This window comes from Poecilia reticulata, chromosome 20 (assembly GCF_904066995.2).
Source record: "Poecilia reticulata chromosome 20, P_reticulata-male-v2, whole genome shotgun sequence".
Classification (NCBI taxonomy): domain Eukaryota; kingdom Metazoa; phylum Chordata; class Actinopteri; order Cyprinodontiformes; family Poeciliidae; genus Poecilia; species Poecilia reticulata.
This window is the reverse complement of record NC_088849.1, coordinates 6500676-6522392: the sequence shown is the minus strand read 5'-3', so window position 1 is coordinate 6522392 and position 21717 is coordinate 6500676. Positions and strand designations below refer to the sequence as shown.

Genomic DNA, 21717 nt, shown 5'->3' with positions numbered 1-21717 from the left:
CCAGTCAGGTTAAAAGAAGAAAAAAAAAGTGTAGTCCTTGAAAAGATGAATTGTACTACGTCAGATGTTTCCAAGAAATAAGACTCCAAATGTGCATTACAGTTATAAAACCAAACATTTTTGACAAAAAAAAAAAAAAAAAAAAGTTTGGTATTTAACACTTTTAAAAACAACAGACTCTAAACTAAAAGCAGAAGTGTAAAAGTGGGATTTCATAGACGGGTGGCTCTGCCTGCGAGTACATTCTTCGTGCCTGCTCGAACATGTGGCTCTCACGTAGTGTCAGTTGTCAGCTGTGCAGTCGGAGTCGGGAAGGCTTTTTTTTTTTTGTTGGGAACTTTCAAGCAAGTGAAGTGAGTCAGTTAGCGCGGCACGAGGGAGGACGCCACCCAGCCCCGCCGCTGGGATCCTGCGCGTGGAGCTTCTGCCCGCTTCTCCTCTGAGGACTCGGCAGCACAGCGAAGAGCGATTTTTCCTCTCGGGGATTTTACTTGTTTCACCTTCACCCATTTCCACTCACTCGCACACACACACACACACACACACGGGATGGTTGTCGTCGTCGTTCGGACGCGGCTTTTTCCTCTTTGGGATTAACAGCAGCGGGGGAGACATGAAAGTGACGGTGTGTTTCGGGAGGACGCGCGTGGTCGTTCCGTGTGGAGATGGGAACGTTAAAGTGCAAAACCTTATTGAACAAGCAGCCATGAGGTATAAAAAGGCCATTGCAAAGGTAGGTCTCCCCCGCCTTTTTCTCATTTCTCTCTCTCTTACACGCACACTCTCTCTCTCTCCTCGGTGGAAGTGATTTTGTAACGTCTGCTTTGCGAGTTCCTGGAGCGGTGCACTGGATTCACACCGGGGAGCCTCAACATGGCGCTTTCTTTTTTCTTTTTTTCCCTCGGGAACGAGTTGAGACCCCCAGGGGTCCCTCCTGGAGAACTTCCCATTCCAACCCAAACTTTTTGACAAAACTAGCAATGACAGCTAAATGACTAAAGTAATACTCAAAACCTTTCCCACACGTGAATGTCTGATTTAACTTTTATTTTTTTCCCATGAAAAAGTTGAAGCAACAAAGTAAGAAATTATGCAATAAATTCAGAGTGAGCAGGAATTCCAACTGGGTGGGGGAGACCCGCGCTGTGTGACTGCAGGTATTTGTGTGTAATTACACAAGGAGGGTTGCTCAGGGAGATCAGGTGAATTAGGCAATACCTAATTTCCATATCGTCTGATCCGGAGCATCCAGCATCTGCATACTGCATAATCCACTCTGACATTCTCTCTTTGGGGCCTGGGTTTACACGGTTTAGAAGAAAAAAAAAAGTTCAATGTGATCAAGTTTAATGTGATAGCTTTGTTGTTTTCTTGTGGCTTCGCTCTAAACCCCAGTAAAAGACAAATAAAAGAATTCCTGCTTGGTACTGTTACCATGGTGTGTGACAGCACTTTGCCAATTCGTTCTATTATCATTGGAGTCACGTCAGAGGGGGGTCTAGCAATTAGGCAAGTTTGAGATTCTTCTGGCATGATTACTTTGGCTTGGTTTAAGCAAAACTGTAGAACATGGTCTGATTTCCTTTATTTAAAACCATTACCAAACAACTCGTAGTCGCCCAACTAGTCTTTTTCTGTAGGTTTGATCAAAAATCTTAGTAGATTAGTGTCTGTGGAACTCAACAGGTAGGCCAAATTCCAAAACCTTCTCTGGCATCTATTTATTTATTTTATTATTATTTGCTGAAGGTGAGATGGCTTGTTGCCCAAGTTGTGACTCTGTTAGGGGAAGGCACAAGAGATCAAAAAGAAGTCATCCTCAGTTGTGGGTACAGAAAAGACTGAGTTGTCCTGAGAGTCAGAACTGCAGCTTTTGTCATGATGTTTGTACCTGGACAGACCTTAATTGAAGTTTTCAGACGCCTGACTGAATTTGATCAGTATTACATTCACACATTAGGTCTTGACATTTACAACTTTTTGCTGAAATCCAAAATTTTTTTTGCATGGACATTCATACTATTAACTACGGTAAATGCGGTCACATTAAAATTTCTCCATGAACGGTTTTATGACCTAAAGTGACCCGCATGCGCAGAAAAAGGACGCTGACACAGCACAGCAGCGTAATGTCTACGATAGTAATAACAGACGTCTTATAATGTCAATGATGAAAAGTCGGATAAAACTCGTCATGACTATTCAGTCTGCAGACGCTTTCAAAGCTATTGGATACCTATCTAAGTTAGAAATGACAGAATTTTTCTTTTTTTGGTTGGTGAAAAGATTAAAATCTGGCTGTTGCCATGAAAAACTTGGATACGGGCAAAGCAATCGTATGGGTTGCATTTGTCTGGTTTGTGAATATATCACAGCGAACACAAAACAATGGAAGATTGAAGCTTAAAGTAATATTTGAATTTTTCCAACATGTTTCTTTGTGCTGGAAGTAATATTAATGTTTTGGAGCCTTGACTTACTGAGGACGTCTGTCGAGGGAGCTAAAGATTGGGGTAATAGTCAAAAGACCTCCAACCTTCAAGACCTGGAGCTCATCGTAACCATCAAAAATACCAGCAGAAACATATAAAAACGCTGCTCATTTGCAATATAAAATGTTCCTCTGATTATTGTGAAGGATCATGCAATTTTTAAACTGTAATAAACAATTGTTTTATTCCAAAATTAATTCTTTTATATTCTTTTGTTATGTTTTCGGAGATACCTTTCTTATTTCTCTTATTTCCTTCTTAATAATCTGAAATCTAAAAATTCTGTCTAAATGTAAGTAATTTTGGCCTTAAGTACATTTAACAAAGGGTTATAGGGCTAAGGTTAGTAAATACCGGGGGTCACCAGAACTGTTGCTGGTCTCCTGAGAAAGCCCATCAGCTTTACAGTGAAACAACAATTAATCTGATCAGCGTTATTGGTCATCCTGAGGAGCATTTCCTCCCTAGACATACACCGGTAACCATGCAGACATCTCCCTCCTCTTCTTACCAGAGCTTCATAGCTTTCCTCACCTCAGCAGAATGCAGGCGACTCATCTATTGATCCATGCAGCCGTGTATTTGAAAAGATCCAGTGTAGTTTCCCTTTGGAAAATGCTTGGCTTTGCTTGTGTAAGACACGGCCTTTCAGACCACACAAAAGATGTAATCTCTCAGAGTTTTATAGGTTTACAGCTGCTGACGTCTTGCTCTTTATTTATAGAAGTGCAGTGGGTTCCTTTCGATGCAGTCTCTTCTGACATCTTGTGATGGGAAAGTATTGCTCAGTGTTTGCTGTGGTTTGACAAAATAAACTGAGACCTCAGAGAAAGTGAAAAAAAGTGTCTTCCCCGGAGTGTAGGGTCTCAGATTTCAAACCCCTCTCTGAAGAGATGCTTCTGGAAAACGTGACGGACTGTAAAAAAGACTTCACATTCAATAGCAGTACACATTTTTTGTCTCAGATGTCTGATGTGTACTCCATTTGAATCTACTTACAATGCCTTGCAGAAGTTTTCACACCTGTCAAACTTTTCTTTTTTTGCATTTTATTGCTGTCCAATTATAGACTTCAATGTATTTTATTGGGATATTCTATCACAGATAGACTATAACAGTAATGTTGAAGGAAAATGATACCTTGTCTTCAAATATCCTTAAACATAAGATATGCATTTATATTTAGCTTCCTTTGCACTGCCACTAAATGCACCAATTCAATGCATCAATCCAATTTAAACTTAGCCACAAACCACGTAAGAGGACATTGCAAACATATGCAAGAAAGATGCTCTGGTCAGATGAGAACACTGTTGAAGTCTTGCATGCAAAACTCCAGATGTACCGGAAAAATACCACTACACATTGGTCTAAAAACACAATTTCCATGGTGAAGCATGGAAGTGCTCTAGATCATGCTCTGTGGATGCTTATTTTTGAAAGAGAAGACAATGGGAATATAATTTTAAGCGATTTTTCTGCCATGTGTGGAAAGAAGTGGCAACCACTCCAATCTAAAATTGGGGATATTCAAAATGTTGAATTGTCATGGCTCAATATTGCAGGGTGACTGGCATCCCCCAAGGACGTTCAACAACGCAGCCTGTTGAATGTGACGTGTAGCCAATCAAAAAGCGAGGTGACGAAAAAACGAAGGGGAATTAACAATACACAGAGGATGAAACAGACTACTGTGGCGCACCCAAAAGTCCTGGGGTCATTGGAGACATCTTTGAATTGTGTTTCCTCTGTTAAATATAGTCCACAAACTATCACCAATGCTTCTTCTTCTTCTTCTACTTCTCATTCAGCCATGTTTGTTTTCTCTGAACTCAGTCTCTTTGTGTCGAAGGGTTTTGCGAGATCTCCCGTTTGACATCTGAATGTTGGTGAGCGAAATCGGTTGGTGTGTGGTGTGTTGCTTCTGCCGGGTGACTCCATACGACAAACCGTACGACCAAACCTGTTATACCTACGATTTTGTATCATCACATGTGTGGTCTCTCAGGTTTTGAAAATTGGTCAGTAATTTTAAAATCTTGCCGTGTGAACCAGGTGCAGAAGCTGACATTGCAACGTCAATAAAATGTGAACAGCTTCAAGGAATACGAACAGCAATGCCAATTCTGTCCTGAGTTTTCTTTGTCCTTGTCTATATTTTGTCCTTGTCTATATTTGTTGCTTAGATTGAATATCAGTCATAATAGGCTTACCGTCCACTTTGTATTTGATTGCAGCAGCTGAGCTCAGGCATTGTACATCCCGTGCTGATGCTTCCCCAGGGACTCTTGATGCTTTTGTCACCACCTTTGTGGGGAGCAAAAAAGAGGCATTGGTCGCCCTGTCAAGCGCCATTACCTTCAGCTCCAATCTGGTCTACAATCTGCACAATCAAGGAAGATTAGAGCCGCTCTGTCTCTTATGTTGCTTTTTGCTCTCAGAGCTTTTGTCTTTACTGCTTTTCTCCTCAAAAAGCAGAAGCAATAAGAAGATGTGATTGGCAGCTACAGATCGCAACTCGTCATTTTGCGAGTTGCGATCGCAAAATGATCGCACAGCGCACGGACGCTGTGCGGTAAATAACAAAAGAGCATGCAGATGTTCACTCACCCCATCCATGGTTTGTGGTCCGACACTGAGCTTCTAATTCTTTGAAGAGCTGCATTTCAGGGTGGTTATTCATCCTCTGCTTTTCCCACAGTTGCTGAGGCTAAATGTACGATAAAGCCTTAAAGCACATAATTGGCTTTTTTACTCCCCCCAGATTCCCTAAACACAGCCTTGGTGACATGTCACAACACAGCCAGACTGTTAGGATATACAAATGGAGAATTTTCTTATTGGAACAAGATTATGAGTCAAGACTGTAAGTTTCATCTTTCCATACTAGTGTTTCATTTAAGCAGCTACATTATCTGCATATGAAGAACATGTGTCCTTTGAGCCAGAAATTTAAGGGAAGCTTCATCCTTTAAGCCAGTAATCTGCTATAGATCATGAAGATGCACATCACATCATCCGTCATGCAATAAGAAGCTTATAGATTACAGTGACTGTTTAAAAGTAGGGGTGCATCGATAAATCGGCCCGGATTTGGAAGATTGGAGATTGGTGATTGGCCAATACTTATAAGTGAAACCACCAATCTTAACTACCTCTGCAAAGGTCTGAAAATCAATCAGTTTCCTCTTTTGGCTCTGCCATAGGAGGGGATTGACAGACAGGTTGGTCTACCAGGTTAACGATAGTCACGTCACTGTTGCCAATTTAGCAACTCCTTCAGAATACTTAGTGACTTTTCAGACAAAAAAAATTGGTATCGGTAAAAACTTGAATCTCTATATATCTAGGTTTTTAAAGATCGGTCAGTTAGTCTTTCACACCATTCAGCAGTTTTGCATAAAAAATGTTCTGAAAACATGTGGTTGCACTGGATTCTATTTAGCAGTATCATATTAAAATGTTCATCACACTTTCCAGAATTTTCTCTGCAAATTGAAAACTACTCTGTGCTAATCCGTCAGGTTTGAGAAGCGTGCACGCTTTTGCAAGGCGCTCCAGCTTCGAGTCAACACATTTTCCCATGTTTTGGTTTGGAATACTGTGTTGTTGTTCTCATGGCAGTCCTGAGCAACACTCTGAGGTCCAGGGCTGTTGCAACAGCACCCAGCAAGTTTGTCTGTGTATTTAAAGTGACATTGCACACAAGTTAGAAGTTACTTGGAGTTAAGCCAGAGGAATGAACCAATCAGAGCCAAAAACTTTCTCTGCAGGAAGAGTACTTGCTTGTTTCCTTTGAGAAGATAGCAACCTCTGTGTGCCATAAGTGTGAAGCTAGTGGGTAAATTTTCATTTAGCTAAATGAACAACATTATTTTCCACATGTAGTTAAACACACCTCTTTTGTTTTTGTCTGTCTCTTTTGTGTGAAGCTAGCTATGGGGTATTTTTTTTAAATTTAGCTAAATGCACATCACTATTTTCCACATCTATTTAAACACACCTCTGTTGTCTCTTTTGTTGAGTAGCTAGGTTAGATTTCCCCCCAACTCCTCCAAACAAACAAACATATTGAAAGAAACACCTCTGGGATTTGGTTTTACTGCAGACAAGACGGAGTCAAAAGTTCAGTTTTTAATCCTGAAATCCTCAGGAAATTGACCCATCCTGGTGATTCTGTGCAGAAAAGCTCACCAGTTAGAATGTGAGAAGTGCCTTAAAAGAGTTGTCAGTCCTCATCAGCTCACTTCACTTAGCTGTTATGTAACAGACTGTAGCTGCACCATGAATGGGGGAAACAATTCAGGTGGAGGATAGGGATTTTACATGTTGGAGAAGGCTATATTGGATAAAGACTAGCGATAAGTGCTAGCTAGTAAATGCAATGACGAAGCTAAAGTAAAATTTCTAACCTCAAAGGGAGGCAAATAACTAGAAGAAGAGACTGCATGAACATCATCACCGTCTGCAGATCATAGCATTACACTCACTTTGAAAACCTCTTTATCAAGATAAAACCTCTTTATCAAGAGGTTTTCACAGTGAGTTTCGCACTCACTTTGTTTCAGGGAGCAGTCCAGTACCAATCCCCTCGTAGAGCATCACTCCTGCTGCTCCACAAGTCATGGGTTTCAGTTAGCCCAACCATCCAGAAGAGATTTAAAGCGCCTCAAATATGAAAAGCCCTACTTCACTATTATCGAATATCTAAGTGAACGATTGAGCTGATCACATCCATTTTGGTTTTGTTTGAACTAAACATGTATTGGAAAAACTGGCTGTAGGTGCTACAATCAAAGATACCGTGCAGCAAATGTGAACACTGAGAAAGGGGATCACTCTGGTGACAGCCTGCAATTACGAGGAGGCTTGTAAATTACTTGTTTGGTCATGATTGTAGTTAGAAACTCTGGTGACTTGAAATTCATCAGTTAGATAAATTTTTTAAAATTAATTTGTATGCAAGTCTGGTAATGCTACAGTCAGAAAAAAATTTACTCAGATCTGTCCTGACATACAATTATCCATGTTATTACATTCCTGATGGAGAACTGAAAGCTGAAATATGGACAACCACAAACGTCATGCATTTGGTTTTGGATTATGTGACAAGCCGACACAAAGTAACACGTTATTGTCAAGGGAAAGGAAAATGAAACAAAATATTTTACAAATAGAAATCTGAAAAGTGTTATGTGCTTTTTTATTCTGACTGATATTTTTTACACATTCTTTTTCAAAAAAGCTCAAACTCCAATTAGATGGAGAGCATAAATTTTCAAGCTTAGCCCAAATTTCTCAATCAGATTGGATATTGATATTGAGCCAAATTTTCATATCGGTGCATCCATACTGACAAACTTTCATGTCCCTGCTTTTGGAAAAGCGGGCCCGTAACATCACAATATCATCACCAAAGCTACTAAGCTGTTTCACCATGCTGAAACCCACAGGGAAGACTGATTAAACAACAGTCTGGCAAACGTCAAGCATCACAGACTTTGACTTCAGTCTCCGTGAACCTTGTGTAATCCAAACTCTAACCCACCCAGGTGCAAGGATTTCAGGTGCAAACACAGGTGTTGATGTACACATTTGTATGCCGATTGTAGGAGGGTCTGCAAAGAGCACAGGGAGCAAAGTTGGGAAAACGACTGAGCAGAAAAAGTAGGCAAAGTACCACAGTGGTGACTGCCAGAGTCTGGGTATGCCATGGCCATGCCAAGGATTGGTTTTCCTGCTATGCCCTGTCTAACCAGCGGTGGGAATATCCAGGTTCAGGATCTGTTTTGCATGGTGGTGTAGTTTCTCAGATTCTTGGGTTTCTGGTTGGTTTTTGCTGTTTGCTTTCAGTGCCCTTGGAGCTGAATAGCAAAACATCGTTTTCATGCCAAACTATTTCAACTTGAGGTTACAGTAGACTTTGATTGTAAATTCCTACGTTTTGCACACTAGACGTATCTTGTCATCTGTTCCTTAGGGATTGTCTGGTGGAGGTAATGTGCAGTTCTTTTAAGGTTTTCAAAGTGCTGGTCAGGAATCCCAGACCTGAAATCTGTGGACAACTAAATCTGCCATATCTTAACTTATTGGCTAATTTTAAGAAAACACAATTGAAACAGAAATATATAACAAAATGCGCTGCATAAAATCTCACTTATCTTTAATGGTATGTTTAAGTCTGGAAAGGACTTAATAGACAAAGGATGGTTGTAAAACTGGCAGATTTTGAACTTCCTGTTTATTTGAGATAGTAAAATACTCCAGTATGTGCCAGTATGAAGACCGTTTGAAGACCGTTTTTCAATTCAACCTTTTTTTGTCAAGAGGAAATCATGTGACGTCAGGCGAAGTCTTATTGATATGAAGATATTTGACCTACAACTTTCATCTTCACCAAGCATAAGTTGCTTTTTTTTTTAGACACGTGGTATGAAAATGAAGCTGACAAACGTGTTATTAGTTGTGGTTTGCAAAATTTACACCGGTTTCTCTGTGGTATTTACATTACAGGACAACCGAAGTTATTTCTTTTTCCAAGCTTTGTTTATTTTTATCTGACAAGATCTTTGTCTGTTTCCATCCTCTGAATACCAAGTGAAAAGTGCGCAGAGAGCATATAATATTATCAGGGAACCAGTTATATCAGTTTGCCTGAAGACTGGAATGTTTTTACATGTTTTTACATGCTGTGTGGCATATGTTTTGACAGATTTGAAAACTGTGATAGAAAACACACAACTCAGTTTTGACCCCACTTTAATTTTTCCAAATGATCAAGAAAAATAGAAATTGCCACCTTTTTGTAAATATATGGCATGCTGGTACCAATTTTTCCAAGTTTTCTTTAAGTACTACAGTTAGCAGCACTGTAGTACTTGCCGCCTTCCTGTTAATTATTCATACGAGCAGATATAACATCATCTTGTGTGTAAGACAGGAATATCTTACAACTGAGAATTTGCTAATTTAAAACAAAATCAAAACAACAGTGAGCTGATATCTTAAACTGTCTTTAGCGTTAATGCTAGTGATTTGCACCACTAGCATCATTAGCATTAGTAGGCCCTAGAAAATTCAAACCCTTATACAAGACTGAAATTTGTGAAATGTTCCAAACATTTCCAGTATTCTATTGTAAGAAGATGATAGAACCCCAAGAATAAGCTTGCTATTTGGCATTTAGTGTCTTATTTCATGTTTTTCTCACCTCATTTAAAATTTTTCACTAATAGGTCTCCTTTCCTAGCTTTCAAACTATCAGTGAGAGATTTAAAAAGGAGCAATAAAACCAAATCAAGTGGCTTAACAACGACTGGATACTTGGATAAGTTTGGGCAACACGGGGGTCGGGGGTGGGTTAGGTTTTTGAAGCTGGTCAGGATCATTTGAGATAAAAATCTCCATATGAAGAGAACAGAGTGAAAACTGGCCTCTAAAGTCTTTTATATTAACTTTTAGCACCATATTTTTCTTTGCTAAAACATCAGCCTCTCCTCTCGTGCCTTTCTGCCACAGCTTTTCCAAACGCTTATATCAAGGACAAAGGTGATGATGTAATGTTGGCTCACTGCCGTCTTTCCCAGACCTTTTACCGTGGCTCTAATCCTGCCTCATATTGTGACTAAGAAATAAGTAGTTGCAAACATATGAGGCAATTCATTTCAATTGATTAAATGTGTTAGCTGTTGCTGCACTGTCAAGAGTTGTGTTTGCAAAAGAAGCAGTGGAACATGGTTCAGGAACAAAGGAGCTAAACACTGCAATAAAAGGTGTTGGGCGAACGTTTCTTTTTTCCCAGAATTCAATTTCTCAAGCGGAAAAAAAAAAAAAAATAGAAATAACAAAACACGCTCAGGTCTCTGCACAGAAACAGCCCTTGGGGAAAGAGGTAAATTGTCTAATTTAATGTGTGTTCCTTCTTTGCTGATGGAACAAGCACAAAGAACAGAGAGGTAAAATAATAGTTCTACTTTTTTAGACCTCATAACTTTCTAATGTCATCAGTTGAGGTCTCTCCACCCTCTGTTTAAAGAAGAAGTCATGCCTCAAAGGGGTCGAAAAGTAATGGATGTAGATTAAAGGCTATCGTACCGCAGAAGACTTGTTTCTTTCATTTGATTTAAGATAATTGAGCTAATGCTGGTGTACGTTTTGTTCTGTAGACAAATACTTTGCTCTAAGCATGATTACAGTGTTCTGCAAGAGCTTCTCTGTGGTTTGTCATGTTATGACCACAAACTTCAAAGAATTTCATCCAGATTTTATTCAGTCAACCAACACAACATCTGAATATTTTCTCTTCAGAAAATTGAGTAACTTACACACAGGTGACTTCTGAGAGTAACTTATGAAACATGGAGGTAGCAGTAGCATCATGCAGTGGAGCTGCCTTTTTATTTGGGGCAGGGAGAGGGGTCAGAGGTGATGGTAAGATTGATGGAGCTAAAGATAAGACATTCCCAGCAGAGAACTTGTTAGGGGCTGCAAAAGTTTTGAGACTGGAGTGCGGGTACTTCTTTCAGAAAGGGCCCCAAACATGTAGACTTAAACATCATTGTTGAACTACATCATAATGCATATGCCTAAGTAGAATCCCCAATATGCAGCCTACAACAAAACCAGGACAGCTATTTCATTCCATATCTTTTTGACCCTACAGTGACACATGACTTCTAATCATAAATCTTGGACAAATCATTAATTAAGATTATTCTGAATTATAACCTTTTTCCATGTTCATCAGACCCACACATATCTCACCGTGCAATTATTTGACTGTATTAAAAGAAATGGAGGTACAAAAAACTTTTTAAACAAAAGGTAAGGGTCTGCTTTTATTGTTTTCGTTAAATGAGGAGCAAATATTAGGCAGAAATTATGTTATAAGGTAACCAAACTATAGGAACAACAGAAGAAGAAGAAAATACTTTTGAAAAGGTGCATAGAAATAAATTATAGTCGCTAGATATTGGTTCAAAACAGTCAAAGTGAAACCAGACATGGAGCCGTATCTCGTTAAGACGAGATACTTTCTATCTCGTCTTAACATAACAAAATCTAAAGAATCAGGGCTACTTGACAACAATCTTGATCACATCTTATTTTTCATTTGTAGAGTCTTTCAAAGGAATTGGATTTTTCTTTGGTGGACAAGAAAAATCTGAGGCAGGTCTGCTTTGGAGCACATGGTTGGGACAGCTGGCCAGTTTGCCTCTGGATGCAACAGAGCAGCTTGGATTACAGCACACTCAGGGGTAGAATGACTGTCTTTCCTCACCACATCATTAGAAGACTGCTTTATCATCAAAGAGAATATATGGTTATTGGTTCTAAAGTAAGAATCAATAAAAGTTCAGGTCAATGACTCCAGCCCTAAAGCATTTGACTAGAAGACACTATACCTCAGCTTGCCTTTCTGATCTGTATGCTCATCTGTTCATAAAATCCTGTGAGAATAGACTTTAATGCCCTGCACTCTAATACTCTGTCAATGCACCAATACCTCCCCAACTACTTTTTGTTGTTATTATTTCACTATACACTTGTGCTTCCATCCTTATTTACCGGACACACACCCATTTGTCATGACAGAGTAGTCCATTGAGAATAATAGGTGTTTTAGGAAAGCTTATCATTAAGACTGTTTCATGTAATTCCTTCAACCAAACTGGATGTTTGTTAGGAAGAGTGTAGAAGTCAGGGAAATCCCCGTCACTGTAACCAACACAAAATATCGTCTTAGTAGTAGACTCTCCTTTTTTTTTGTTCCCACTAGATGTTTCAATGTAATGTGGTTTTCAGAATAATAAGAGATACAAATAATTATTTCTGAACTCCAAAAACACCATACTGTGGTCCTCTTGTGGCCAAGTCTGAAACATTAAAACCAGGCTCACTCAATGCATGTATCCATTGTCAACACAGACTTGTTCTTACATGGTTGCTAGTGCCTATCTCTGCGGGTCATTGGGTGAGAGCTGGGGTACACCCTGGACAGGTTGCCATCACAGGGCAACATAGAGACACACACCTAGGAAAATTTAGATTTACCAGTCATCATAACATAACATAGAAATGGGGTCCAACCAACCCCACACTTGTAAAACTTGCGTCATTTGCCACAGTCCTCTACGTTTGCCTCAGTCCTCGCACACACAAAGGTTAATAAGAAGCCGGTATACTCATAGAGAATGCATTCATGCGTACGTTGGCCAATGTGTGGAACAAGTCAACAAAAGCTTAACTTTTTGTTGAGTTGTTGATACCTAGACTACAGTCATGGCCAAAGGTTTTGAGAATGATTCAAATGTTAATTTTTACAAAGTCTACTGCTTCAGTTTTTATAATGGCAATTTGCATATACTCCAGAATGTTTTAAAGAGTGATCAGCTTAACAGCAATTAATTGCAAAGTCAATATTTCCCTAGAAAATGAACTTTATCCCCCAAAACATATTTCAACTTCACTGCAGCCTTAAAAGGACCAGCTAACATTATTTCAGTGATTGCTCCATTAACACAGGTGTGGGTGTTGATGAGGACAGGGCTGGAGATCAATCTGTCATGATTAAGTAAGAATGACACCACTGGACACTTTAAAAAGAGGCTGGTGCTTGGCATCATTGTTTCTCTTCTGTGAACCATAGTTATCTCTAAAGAAACACGTGCAGTCATCATTGCACAGCACAAAAATGGCCTAACAGGGACAAGTATCGCAGCTAGAAAGATTGCACCTCAGTCAACAATCTATCGCATCATCAAGAACTTCAAGGAGAGGTTCCATTGTTGCCAAAAAGGCTCCAGGGCACCCAAGTAAGACCAGCAAGCGCCAGAACCGTCTCTTAAAATTGTTTCAGCTGCGGGATCGGGCTACCAGCAGTGCAGAGCTTGCTCAGGAATGGCGCCAGGCAGGTGTGAGTGCATCTGCACGCACTGTGAGGCGGAGACTCTTGGAGCAAGGCCTGGTCTCAAGGAGGGCAGCAAAGAAGCCACTTCTCTCCAGGAAAAACATCAGGGACAGACTGTTAATCTGCAAAAGGTACAGGGAGTGGACTGCTGAGGACTGGGGTAAAGTCATTTTCTCTGATGAATCCCCTTTCCGATTGTTTGGGACATCTGGAAAACGGCTTGTTCGAAGAACATCTGACATACACACATGAAAACCAGAGTGCAGCAGATCATGTGAAAATATAATATTTGTGTCATTCTCAAAACCTTTGGCCATGACTGTAGGTCATATGTCCTAGACAGTAAAGGCCAGCATGATATTAGATGGATTTCATGCAGGAAGGGCTGGTATTAAGCTTCATTTTGCTGTTGTGAAGGGGAAAAACACTTCAGCTTCCAAGTGCATTCTTCTAAGCAGTTTTCACACCTCCCATTGTTTATGCTTAACACGTTTTATTTAACAAGGTTTCTTAACTTCAAACACACATTACTTTGTTGTTTAGTAATGGTGGAGCACAATTTTATAGTCAGCAACTGTTTCTACTTATTGACATGAAGTTTTACATGCATACAAAAAACTAGCAAACTTAACAGCTATCATGTGGAGTACTTCTTTCACCTGCCTATATGTTTTTAATGATGATAATGTTACTCGGTCCAGTATTAAATTCTTTGTTTTTATTAAACATAATCTAATACTAGAAGTGTTACAGATATAACAATGTCATCTGAGGTAGTGGTTCTTGACCCAAAGTCAAAGGTCTAGTACTGCATCTTGGGTCTTCTCACACCCAAGATGAAGAGAGGGAATAAATAATACATAGTATTCCACTCTGTGAAACCTGTTTTCTTTTCATCCTCCAAAACACACACTTGCATGCCATTTGTTCATATTAGCATGCATCAGTAAATTTAATTACTCAGTTAAAATTAGAATTAAGTCTATTATGACACAAAGCCACCATGTAAACTATCATTTTTTTTCCGTTTAAAATCAACGGCATACTCTTTTCACACAACCTCAGTTACAGTAAATGGCATTCAGCATACCAGTTGTTTCCACTGACCATATAATTGTGCAATTTCACATTTTGAAAATAAATTTGCTTAATGGAAACGGGGCAATTTTTAAAAAAAATTGTTTTTCAATAAAAGGTTTTGCAGATAGGATGAGGTGTTTTCTTTCGGCTATTTCAAAAGCTGTCAAGTGCTCAAATGCGAAATATACCTAGCTGTTATTACCAGGCAAGCTAGTTAAGGTTTCCGTTCTGGAGGACATGACACAGTTAGTCGTGTGCAGTTTTAAAACCGCGTTTATTTTAGTAGCAATGATGGGTAACACTCCAACAAGTTTTATTAGGACTTTTGTGTCTTTTACAATAAGAAACATTTCCAAACAGGAATACTTGTCTTCGCCTTCTTCCCCACAGTGCAAAGCAGCAGATGGAAGAGAGCCAGGGCCGATTACTCTATGCTCCACACAGCTAAAAACCAAATAGAGATAACCAGAAAGAATCTATTTCATAAATTGGACCGTTAAAAACTCAAGAAAACCCTCTACTGGCCCACTACTGGCCCACTACTGGCGGACAGCAATGCTTTTGGTATGGCATACATGATGGAGGTTCCAGCTCAGATTCCATTTAATTTGAGTAAATATCCTTGTTTTTCTCATCTTACATCTCTGTGAGATGGCAATCTGTGTCTCAAACTATTTAAATTGGAGCAAGTTGTAGCATGGGCCAACTATGTGGTTTGTAGTGTTTCGACACGTAGACCATGCCAGGCTTTCTTGGGAGTGATCCACTGTTTTGTTAACAGCATGCATCAGTTTCAATACGCTTTGTTAGCGCCGCGGAAGCTCACAGGGTTTGTCAAAACATTAACAACCAGCCTGTATTTTAACAGGGGACACCTAATGCATTTCCTCTGAAGCCCTTTTTTTTCCTGATAATGTAAGACATTCACCTCTGTCACATTGTGAGGCTTGTCTGGCTTATAGTGGCACAGCTGGGATGCATGCTCTGCTTTATCATTGCCTAATACATACTGAAACGGTTCCAAAAACATTAAAAAAAAGTTTTAAAACCTCATAACTATCCAAAAAGCTTGCCAGCAGAGATAACACTCCAGCAGACTTTTTATTTAAACTGTTGCCAGTTAGACTTTTATGGCCTAAGAAGCACAGGTGGAGCTAATCACCTGAACTGAACAGACCTGTTGGTCTGTTCAGTTCAGTTCGGTTATCTCTGCAACATAAGAGTAAATTAAGCATCTTCTTATTTTTCTTCTTTGATTTAACTGGTGGTTGTTAAAGTAAGTATTGACATCTTGGTTATTTTAAGAACCCACCTGGACAGGATACAGCCCTAATCAGTATCATTAATCAGACCTGTGGCTTTTTTGTTGCAGCAGGCCTAGTTGCTTGGAAAGTGCTAGCTTTGTTGTACCTAATTTGCTTCCAGCACTTTCACTTTTACTTGTGCTTCTTCTGTCTGACAAAAATGTAAGTCCTGTATCTCCTCTTAACTTACTTTTACCTCCAGAAAATATGTAGCTCTTGTTGAATTTTTCCACTAGCTAGAATGCTAGCTTTTTCACAGCACAACTAAAGATGCCAGGTGCTACTAAGAGCTCGCAGCTATGTTTCTCTTTAAAAAATGTAGTCTTGTCCTGTTTAATATCTAAATTTAACAACATGAAAGGCATTATTTAACAGTTGTACTCCATTTTATTACAGTATTCTAAGGTTTAGTTATTTTGACTGAAAATTAATTAAATAAGGCCTGGGCTTACACAATTAATGTCTTGTGAAGTAAGTCTTACTTCTAAAATTGCAATCTTTACTCTCAATATATGAAGAAGAAAGGCAATCCTCTTATATTTGATTGTCTATTTGGAAACTTTTGACTGGGCTGATTGAAATTTGAAGTATTTCTCATGAATATTGAAATTTATCAAAGTGTTATGCTGTTTTTCATCTTTTTTTGTTGTCTTTTGATCCTAATCATTTATTGTTCAATATTTATTGCTTAAAGCACCACTCAGTCATCATTGCTAAAGAAAGCTCTTATAAAGCAGTCTAACCTGTTAACCTTTATTTTCATTTTCAGTCTAACAGGCTAAGTCCCATCCTTATCCTAATTCACAAAAGCGTTTGCAACATAAACGTAAGACTAGTTTCTCCTCAGCTGGACATATGGTTTTTCAGCTTTATTGACTGGAAAAAGCGCTAGAAGTGCCAATGTCAAACGCTGTTGAAGCACAGACATTTGTCGCTGATTTGGATTCCACTGCTCTGAGCTCATCCTAGTTCACTAAGATGTACTTTCATCCCTAAGCTGGGTGTTGCACACATCTTAATTTCAGCATAGACCTTGCGGTTTTGCAGATGAACTTTAAATTCAGCCCATCTGGTTTTAATGGCTGCCGTAGAGCTTTCGCGTGGGGAATTTCACTGATGAATATGTAAAGTTGTGGATTTATCTGCGCAGCATAATTTCCTGCCCAGACATTTTTCTGGTCACCAAACATGCTGTGGGATGATAAGTCTTTGCTTGGATCATAAATTGAGGTCGTTTGGTGCAGGCGAAGGAAGTGGAACTCTGTAGAAGTAAAATTAGGATCAGTGTGTTGTTCATGTTCACCTGTTATGTTTTTTCATATACGGTTTGGATAAAATGCACACTGACTCAGACTTTTTATAGCTGCATTTTAAAGCATATTGCCTGAAACTAAAAGATGACTTGGCAACAGAATGAGTAAAAATCTTAAAATATATGAAAAAGATGTAGTCATATGTGGCTTAAGTCAAATTTATTTATAGCAAATTTAAACTATAAAGTAATTCAAAGTGCTTTACACCATAAAAACACAACACTCTAGCCATTTATGGAACAGCAATAAACATTACACTTTGTCAAATACCACCATCAAGAAAATAAATATCAAATATATTAATCTAGGTCAACTTTTAGGCTGGATTTAAAGAAACTCAGTGTTTTGACAGTTTTCTGGAAGTTTGTTCCAGATTTGTGGTGTGTATAAACTAAATGCTACTTCTCTATGTTTGATTCTGGGGATGCAGAGCAGGCCAGAATCAGAAAACCTGAATGGTATGGAAGGTTGATGGAACAGCATGTCTTTTGTATTTTGATGCTAAATTGTTCAATGATTTCTAACCTAACAAATACTTTAAAGTGTAGTTTGTGAGCTAGAGCTAGCCAGTGTAAGGATTTTAAAACTAAGATAAGATGATGTGCTCTATTTTCCTATTTTTTGTGAAAATATGAGCAGCAGCGTTCTGGATCAGCTGCAGCTGTCTGATTTACTTTTCAGGCACATCGGTGAGGGCACTGTTAAAGTAATCAATACAACTAAAGATAAACGCACAGAAGAGTTTCTCTAGATCTTGTTGTGATATTAGTCCTTTAATCTCGGAAATTTTCTGCAGGCGATAGAAGACCAACTTTGTCACTGTCTTTATGTGAATCTGAAGGTTCAGGTTTGAGTCCACCACTAAACCCAGAATTCAGGCTTGATCACTAGTTTCTAGCTGTAATGACTGAAGCTGTGTGCCGACTCTAGATCATTTCTCCTTAGATCTATAGATGATAACTTCAGTTTTGTTTCTGTTACTACTGGAAAATGTTGTGGCACATCCACACATTGGTTATAGATTGGGCTGATTTAAGGGTTTGATGAGAAACTATGGCTTTTCTGTACCTTTTGCAGTGAGAAGTGTTCACCGAACCTGATGACAGATCAGGTTCTGCTCATCTGTTTCCTTGGACAGAGGATCCTGAATGGCCACAGACAGAGCAACATTCTCACAGCCTATCATTAAGGATGGGTTACGCCCGAGGGAAGGATAAAACCTGTAGTATCTGTTTCCTGAAAACATATTTCCCAAAACCCGAGCTAAGAAAATCTGACCAGAAATGATGTCTGCTAAGTTTCTGTTTTGGATAAAATGAATAAAAACATTTTAACAAAACAACTAACAGACACATACTATATTGAATAATATTTTCACTTGAGAGTGGTGTTCCAGTGGAATGATAAAACGGTAAAAGAATGTGTACTATAATTAAAATATGCTGCAAAATGAGGGCCCATTTTTGACATTTTGGTAACTCTTTAGACTTGTACCATAGATGGACATGATTTAGGTTTTATTTTGATGGGTGTAAAGTTTACAAAAATCTGTAAATAGATGCCTGTAAACTGCGTATAACCTCACTTTAACTTCTGTAAAAAAAATCAATCAGATTTAGGTGGGCAATTTTCTCTGACTTTTATAAACCTGACCTTTATACACCAGTTTTAGCAGTGACAGCTAAAAGTAGGGCAGCACACTTATTTGAAATACGTGCAACTTCATTATGTGATTAGCCACAATTCTTCCCGTTTTACTCTTTTTGTGTCATCGAGATGTTTGCAGCATTTTCCATGCATTTAAACGAAGATCCATGACACCAAGGTCAGTGAGAGTTCAACAAACTGTCCAAAGAAACTGTCAGGCAGAGCATTAAGGCATTTCACTTGAAATATAAGAAATTACCTAAAAATCAGACAAAATTTCCAAATTCCCAAATCTGTTATGTCTCTGACATAACAGAGCTCAAAATAATAAAACAATATCTTTGTTGTACTCCCTTCAGCCTTTCTGTTATCTGCTGAAAGTCTCATTCTCTCGCTCCGAATAAGTGAACCGCATACAAGTCTCAAAAGTATGTTGTTTGCTTTTACTTAATTTTAACCGTTAACCCCTCATCTCCAAATCTTGGAAATTACAAACGTGGAGTGAGTCTTATTTAGAGAAGTAACTTCCACACCAACAGGAGTGTTGTTATAGTAACTGTTAAAAAAAGTGACTTTTGGGTTTCTAAATTTAGAACTGACCAAGTTGAAAAACTTTGGCTTTAGTATATGTTGTTGCAGTCACTATTTAGCAGTGGTTATAATGTTTGACTGGCGCTCTGCTGACTCAAGGCCTTTTAGATTATGTGCTGTTTTTTTCTGGCATAGAACCTAAAATGTAAGGCTTAGGTCAGTATCATCCACTTTTGGAGTAGCTCAGTTAGACAAAACACTCATTGCATCATTGATTCAGTGTCCCTTTGTTTTGTTTGGGGAGAGCTGAGTTTTTTTTTTTTTCATATGTGTGCTGTCAGGTTTTAGGTGAAAGACCTGGTTTGGCCGGTTTGTTCCCTACCACGTCTGTCAACCGAATAGCTTCCCCTGTAATACTCCTGTTTGTATATGATGACTAAGTAACGCTTGAAACTACCTCCCGTTTTCCCAAGAAACACTTAGAACTCATCGCTTCAACTCCCAAAAAATCTACAAGTCTTCCCCAGAGTGCTACTAGATTAATAAGTCTAGAGTTTGTTTTAGCAATGCTGAGTCACTGATGATGAAACCCCATGAAATTTCTGATTGAAATTGTACGTTTTAGTCAGTGAATTGAAATGAAGACACGACAAATAGATTAATAGATGTACCTCGTTGGTGTGCTCTGGTGGCGCAGGGGTTAAGCACAACCCACATATGGATGCCTTAGTCCGCTATGCAGCTGTTGCAGGTTTGATTCCCGGCCTTGGCGACCTTTGCTGCATATCTTCACCATTCTCTCATTACCCACTTTCCTGTCAATTAACTATCCAATATAGGCCACTAGAGCCAAAAAAATCTTTTAAAAAAATTAAAAAACAGATGTACCTTGTAGATTGTCATCTCTGCAGTCTGCTAAAGAGTATAAACACTCCCCAGCTCTGTCGGTGAGGTGGATTTAGATTCTGTTCTAGAGGGCAATCACTAGGAAAAGCCATGCTCTCTGACGTAAACGCACACTAGTGCTTTGAAGTCTCATCTTTTCAGCCCAGTATTTACAAAAGGTCTGCTATTCCTTATCTCTACAAACAAACCTTAAAGCCTCTGCTGCTGTTTCCACTCCACCATACCCCTGATATTGCCACCACCAACCACAGATAGTTAGCACAGAACAATGCCATTCTCTCTGTCCAGGGCCACTCCTTTCTCACCAAGTCTGCAACCGTGGTGGTCCTTTGGAGCACCGATGTCCTCTTCCATCACTCCCTGCTTTTATTGTGAGCAGCCAGAGCGATGGCAATGGGTGGAGGAGGAGTTAAGGCCGTTGGACAATGGGATAGCGGTGGGCAGTTAAACGGAGACAATGTGGCCCGCAGTAGGGCTGGCACAAGAAGTGAGTGATGTGCCAAAAGATTTATGCTTTTTGGGTGAAACGCAACATCTGAATTGTTGGATTTAGTACATGTATGAGGAGCAGCTGTTAAATCTTGTCTCGCGTTCTCGATATGATTTATGTCCTGGCTTTGAGTGGATCATGAATATGAAGTTTTCCATCTGAGCTGAGCAGAGATATCTTGTGTTGTCTTCAGTGCCACACTTCAGGTCAAGCAGGGACGTTCACTGGCTCATTAGTAGCATATTATTATCTTTTGTTCAAATTGGTCACGTTTTGGTTTTATGTTGGTGTGTTCTTCAGTTGTGACGCTAACTGACAAACGAATGAAGTGGGCTTTTATTGTATCTTTTATCATATACAATACATTTAACGTGTGCAGGTTAGATAACACGTCTTTATGTGACTGGTGTTCTTAAAGAAGAGCATTACTAATGGGAATGTTTCTCAATAGCATTATTTTTGTTTGTGGGGCTATAATTGCTGTGAAACAGTCAGTCATACAGTTAAGAAGTAGTAGTTATTGTCACTTATAGTTATCACAATAGTACTGCAAAATAACGTGATGAAACTATCGCCTCCCTCTATGTAAAACTGATATCTCTTCTGTTGCTTCATATTAAATGCAAGCTGTTTTTTCAGCTTTTTCTCATGCCGTTTGGTCACGATCAATGAGAAGGAAAGTATTAAAGTCACTTTACATTACAGTCTTGTTCAAAACTTCTGCAGATCCTGAAATTATTTATAGTATGTGTGAGTTTTTTCTTTCTCCCTACTATGTCCCTAATTCACTTGTCTGCAGCTACTGGGCTCATTAGATAAAAACCTAGCAGCAGGAGCCTCTGGTGATTTCTCTCAGCATCCTATGTTCTCATTTAACTACTTTTTACTGTTCTGATTTTAACCCAGAAAAAAACCCTGTTTCACGTCTTTTCATTTCTAATAATTTTTTTCCTGCATTTCCCAACTGACAGATTGTTAAACTGTTGCTTGTAATGGGGGACCTTGAAGTATTGCTGTTGTACTGAAAAGTGCAAAAAAAAAAAAA

At 39.0% G+C, this 21717-nt stretch overlaps 1 protein-coding gene across 2 annotated transcripts in view; it reads left to right on the top strand.

The window, feature by feature from the left end:
- Window positions 1–299: 299 nt before the first annotated feature.
- LOC103482325 (partitioning defective 3 homolog) overlaps window positions 300–21717 on the top strand; it is a 388210-nt gene continuing 366792 nt past the window's right edge. Inside the window, exon 1 of one of the 2 annotated variants that reach the window (XM_081602034.1) lies at window positions 300–733. In XM_081602034.1, coding sequence (XP_081458160.1) covers window positions 614–733 — 120 coding nt within the window. In that variant the 5' untranslated portion in view covers window positions 300–613. The remainder of the gene's footprint in view (window positions 734–21717) is intronic. The other variant, XM_008438421.3, reaches the window with a different exon arrangement.